The sequence below is a fragment of the Priapulus caudatus genome, unplaced genomic scaffold, assembly GCF_000485595.1.
Source record: "Priapulus caudatus unplaced genomic scaffold, Priapulus_caudatus-5.0.1 Scaffold113, whole genome shotgun sequence".
Lineage (NCBI taxonomy): Eukaryota > Metazoa > Priapulida > Priapulimorpha > Priapulimorphida > Priapulidae > Priapulus > Priapulus caudatus.
In genome coordinates this window covers 97260-103082 of record NW_014577174.1, presented here as the reverse complement: position 1 = coordinate 103082, position 5823 = coordinate 97260, and the positions used below count along the sequence as shown (strand labels likewise).

The following is a 5823-nucleotide window of genomic DNA, read 5'->3' as shown; positions in this document are numbered from 1 at the left end:
TTCTGTTTTTTTTAACGAAGCCACTTACCCTACCTAAGCCTAATCTGATATGGGTGTAGCGTGTTGCTACTGTGTGCACATCCCACCGCTCAAATCGTTAACCAGCTGGCCGTTACACTACCCACCTCAAAGACATGTTAGCTGCTGTACTGCGCTGGCTCACGTCGCCATCAGCTGTCCTGCTCCTTGTTGGTGCCCCCCCAGAAAGTTGCTCTGATGTTCACCTCAGGCCTGCGCCCCTCACTGCTTAGCTGCACTGCGAGCGGCGCCCTGTGCTCCCTGGCGCAGGTGCGGCGTTATCTAGTCTCTGACAGTGCTCGCCCAGCCTACACTGGGCTGCGGGCGGCCTATGTAGTCGTTGGCGAGACACCTGCCAGGGAAACCAGAGCCTGCCGCTTATCACCGCCGTGCGGCTTAGTAGCCTCACATGCACGCACGTACACACAGACAGACACGGCACGACCAGCGCACGCACGCCACGCTACACACAGACATGCACGCGTGCTACATATCGCATGCCAACACACACACGCACAGACACACAAACATGCACGCATGTACTATACGCGCATGCTCCACACACGCACACATTAGACACGGCACGCACGCCAACAGCAGACGCACCGTACGTACATACGCACGCACGCACGCACGCACGCACAGACACGCATGCACGCACGCTCGTACATACGCATGCACACACAGACACGCACATACGCATGCACCCAGACACCTCCGTATATACGCATGCACGCATATACACAAAGAAATATAGAGAGCAATTTCAGTAAATTTAAACCTCTTTGTCTGCATCAGCTGTGTCACTGTCAGGAACTAGCTCAAAGTCAGCATGGCCCGCCAGCTTCATCATGTCATTAATGCACTTATCCGTTTCTCCTGACATATCCCAGATATAAAGCACAGCATGACCATCCTGAAACAGGGACAAATAATTAAATGCACATGCAACAGACGACACAAATTAACAAACAAAATTATCAATCACGAAAAGAACACGATCCGTCGATCTGCCTTGAGTGAGTAATAGGCAGCTCTCGCCAATCAGCATTGTTGTGGACATTCTACAAAAATGCTTGGCAACAAATACCTAAAACTCGACATTTGAGAGCGCACAGGCGTAAAAAATACGTATAAACTGGCCCAGCTTTAATGACCTAGCTAAAAATATCCATGGGGAAAAATTGTCTCGTTCAGAAGGACATTTAAATTACAATGACAGAGGCTACCACCCTCTGGCTCATAGGGTCTATGTCCCCCAGGGTACTGCCGGAACGTACTCTGGGTATGGTCCGGTATACCGGGACGTACCCTGGTAACTATCTGATATGGTTAGGGTTAGGGTTAGAGTTAGGGAGTAGGCGTAGGCGACTCCCTAGACTCGTTAGTGGAGTAGGAGAGGTACGGTCCGGCATATTAGATCACAGGCCCTGGGCCAAGGGCCAAGGACCAAGGGCCTGTGATTAGATAGTACCAGGGTACGTTCCGGCAGTACCCTGGGGGACATAGACCCTCTCAGCCACACTCAGCTCACACTGCACGCTCATCTCTGCCAGCGTACCTGTATGGCACGCTCATCTCTGCCAGCGTACCTGTAGACTTGGTCACCTGCTGCTGCTCTTGCTGCTGCTTCTGCTGGTCTTGTATGAGACGGTGCGTGTAGGCAATCTGCGTCTCCACGAGGTTCATCTCGTCGACTCCCGCCGCGTACGACATCACGCCTGACGTCATCGCCTCCAGGATGCGCATCCTGCAAACCAGGGGGCACCGATAGAAACACGTCGCAACCAGGGGGCGCCGATGGAAACGCGTCGCAACCAGGGGGCGCCGATGGAAACGCGTCGCAACCAGGGGGCGCCGATGGAAACGTGTTGCAACGAGAGACGGCGACAGCTACGGCTCAAGCCGCGTAGATGCGATGTAAGGTTATTGGCTGAGCGAGTTTTGTATGACGATTCGAAGTTTCGGCCAAAGCGTTATCTACACTTTCATTTGGAATTTACAGTTCATTACTACTGCCCCCCCCCCCTGTGCACCACCTCTGTATGTGAAACTTGCTTCATAATAGATTGCAGTAATTAATGCAGGGTTTCCACTTAAGACGTAACCTCTCGGAAATGAATGCCATATTTCCCAATTGATAAATCTTGTGAAATATGTAGGTTCAAGAGATGAAATGACTGAGAGAAAGTAGCAAATATCCACCAAACCCAAGGAGGAGCACAGTTCTGTAAGGTAGTGGATACTATTAACGAATAAGGTCGATTAAATTGATCTTGTAACAAAAATTTTTCGTCTAATGAATGACCGATGGTGAAATACGCACCGTCGGAACTGCAGCGCCCTCTCTCTCAACTGAAGCTCGTCCACACCAAGGTCACAGATAAGAGGCTCTGGTTCCTCAGCATCCTCCTCCGTAGTCTCAGCCTCCTCACTCTGCTCTTCTTCTATGCCCTGAGTTCAACAAAACGATAGCTGCTTAGTCGTGCGTGCAACGACGATTACTTAAACAGCATCGATATCACTACGAAATGATATTCGTTAGGCAGTGACAAGTGACAAACAATGCTACACGGACGACAGAATCTCTATCACATCTCTGTGCACACAGCATGTGATACACACAGTGTACGGTATACACCGCATGTAATACAGAGAGTATAATAAAGAGAGCAAACGGAACACACAGCTGTATTGGACTGTGATTATGGCTGGGTCCAGGTCGGTGTAGGACATCTTTATTCAGACATCTGCTCCCATGACTTCACTGATAATCTGCTTATTTATTTCCGTACAAATTCACAGAAACAAATGACCGGTCATAATACGTCATCAGGCTTACCGTCCAGTATGGGTCTTGGGCGTCGAAATTGCCAATCTCTTCTGCTATTCTCGCCCTGAGCTCTTCAGATGAATGCTTAAATGTCTCTAGGATCAGAGGAATGCTGAAAAGTACATAGAATGGCCTGTTCCACTCCGTCTACCGCCCGATATACATTCGATCCCTTTTTCGGATGCCGAAATAACCCACTCTCGATTCTGTGATGGACCTACCTGCCTGGTCTGAATGACAGGCAGGTCTGGCATTCTAAAAGACAACGCTTGACAACAAAAGCATTGTCGCCAACAAAACGGGAAATTTTGCCACACATTTGCTGTCCATGGACAAAACATAATATCTAGCCTTATCGGACCGAGCAAAAATAACCAAGGTGGGGGGTTGTTTGTTTCCCTCCGATGGTTAGATCAATTTCTAGATACAACATCCGATGCGAGTTGCTCACCATTTCAGTTCGTAAAGCGTCACATGGGTCTGCTCCCCACTGCTGACTGACAGGAGGCAGTTCAGTCGGAGTTCAATGAACAGCGCAGGCTGTTCAGATTCCGACAGAACCAGTCTAGGAACAGCCAGCTTCTTATTCCTCAGCTGCATCAAGCAAACAATATAGAAGACTAACTCTGCAACCTGCACAGCAGCTTCACAACTACCAACGACATTCTATATACGATCACCACTGTCCATCCAGACGGGAACATTATTACAAGTTCACTCTGTATATCTGTAAGTCGGTAGTCAGCAAGTATGTATATAAAGGTCGCGCAAGGGAGACGCCCAAAAGTGCCGTGTACAGACAGGTGGTGTCTGTTCTACAGAGATGGTTTTACTCCACTACTGCCACTAAAGGGAAACTGCGCAAGTGCTCGTCATACACGCATGTCTGTTCTATAAGTGATATCGGAAAGTCCAGCTGTGTTATTTAGGTCATAGAAAAAAGGGGATAAAATGGCCACAGCGCGCTACGGAAAGTACATGATTAATGTAAACACTCGTGCGTTTTTAGTTTTTGCATTAGCACAAACATTGCAAAATATCGCAAATGACCACAATCATATTTGTAAATGTTTCTGTAAACAGAAACGCATCTGTGAATTGAAGTACGATGTTAGTGAAGAATTATAGATGAAAAACATAGACTAGTACTATCGTAACTATGTTATATATAAGCAACTTATCACCCCTCTTATCTGATCTCAATATGGCAGCGGGGACTTTCCGATATGGCTTATAGAGACGATTGCTAATGTAACACAGGTTTCGCGATAAAATCAAAGACTGCGCGACACGAGCGGAATCGAGCCAGGTGGCTGTTCTATAGAGGTGTTTTCACTCTATAACTGCAACCGAATGGAAACGGCACGAGTGCTCGCTACAGACGGACGTCCGTTCTACAGAGACGATTGCTAATGTAACACAGGCTTCGACTACGTGCGACAACACTGCGATAAGACCGCGCGACACGAGCGGAATCGAGCCAGGTGGCTGTTCTATAGAGGTGTTTTCACTCTATAACTGCAACCGAATGGAAACGGCACGAGTGCTCGCTACAGACGGACGTCCGTTCTACAGAGACGATTGCTAATGTAACACAGGTTTCGCGATAAAATCAAAGACTGCGCGACACGAGCGGAATCCAGAGAGACATGATACAAGATTGCGTGGCACAGCTTTGCTGTAGATCCTGAGCGCTGCGCGCGGATGAGACGCGCAGTTCCGCGGGATATGCGCACGCGACCGCGGGGATGTTCAAGTATGAAGCGCTGCCCGCAGTGGAGACGTGCGCCAAATTGGAGGCCCGGCGCACGTCTCCACAGCGGTCAGCGGATGGTCTGTCGTTTTAGAAGATGACAATGGGATGTCCACAACTACCATAAAAGTAGTGTGCCGTGTGTGTGTGTGTGCGCGTGCGTGTGTGCGTGTGTGGGTGCGTGTGTGCGCGCGTGCGTGTGTGCGCGCGCGCGCGCGTGTGTGTGTGTATGTGTATGTGTGTGTGTGTGTGCGTGTGTGCGCGCGCGCGCGTGTGTGTGTGTGTGTATGACGCACACGCACGCACACGCACACGCACACGCACACGCACACACGCACGCACACGCACACGTATATATGTATATATTGTTCTCAGTCATGGACGTACGTCCAAAACTTACCGTGTAAACAGATTCACCGTTGCGTCCTAGACGTACGTGGAAATCTGATAAGTCCTGGACGTACGTCTAGGACGCATCGTGTAAATAGGCCTTCACACAAGAAAATCGGTTCGAACCACCATGCTGCTGTATTCACAAGGTCATGGCAATTATAATCGCCTCGCAGTTGGGTCCAACCGATGATCGATTACGAAATTACAACCGATTGACAACACTAGCGACAACACTGCGATAAGACCGCGCGACACGAGCGGAATCGAGCCGGGGCGCGACACGACGCGGCCGTCGACATCGTTCGCTCACCAGCGCGCGCAGTCGGTCCGTCTCCCACATCATGCTCGATATCTCCATGCTGATGACGTAGGGGGCGCCGCTGTGGTTGACGACGTGAATGCCGTACTCGGGCGTCAGCTGGACGTACTGCACGTGGCGCGGGCCGCCGCCGCCGCCGATGGTGCTGCCCTCTAGCTCACGCGAAACCTGCCGGACGAACTCGTCGTCGAGCATCTCGTCGTCCGCCTTCTCGTCCGCCGCCGCCGCCGCCTCTGTCTCCGCCTCTGTCTCTGTCTCCGCCTCTGACCCCGTCTCTGCCTCCGCGTCGTCACAGATGCTGCAGCAGAGCGTGGGTTTCGAGCAATTTTTACACAGGTAACTTGAACCGAGAGCGTGCTCTGCCCCCCCCTCGATGTTAACGACCACTCTGACCTACCTAACAATGTTAACGATCATTCTGACCTACCTAACGATGTTAACGACCACTCTGACCTACCTAACAATGTTAACGATCATTCTGACCTACCTAACGATGTTAACGACCAC

At 50.5% G+C, this 5823-nt stretch overlaps 1 protein-coding gene across 1 annotated transcript in view; it reads right to left on the bottom strand.

Annotated features, from left to right (window-relative positions):
• The window catches only part of LOC106805435 (AF4/FMR2 family member 4-like), a 13879-nt gene that overhangs the window by 6002 nt on the left and 2054 nt on the right, over positions 1-5823 (bottom strand). The window contains exons 2-6 of the mRNA XM_014807016.1: positions 5308-5614; positions 3303-3445; positions 2861-2963; positions 2345-2472; positions 1611-1768 (exon numbers count right to left, since the gene is read on the bottom strand). Coding sequence (XP_014662502.1) covers positions 1611-1768; positions 2345-2472; positions 2861-2963; positions 3303-3445; positions 5308-5614 — 839 coding nt within the window. The remainder of the gene's footprint in view (positions 1-1610; positions 1769-2344; positions 2473-2860; positions 2964-3302; positions 3446-5307; positions 5615-5823) is intronic.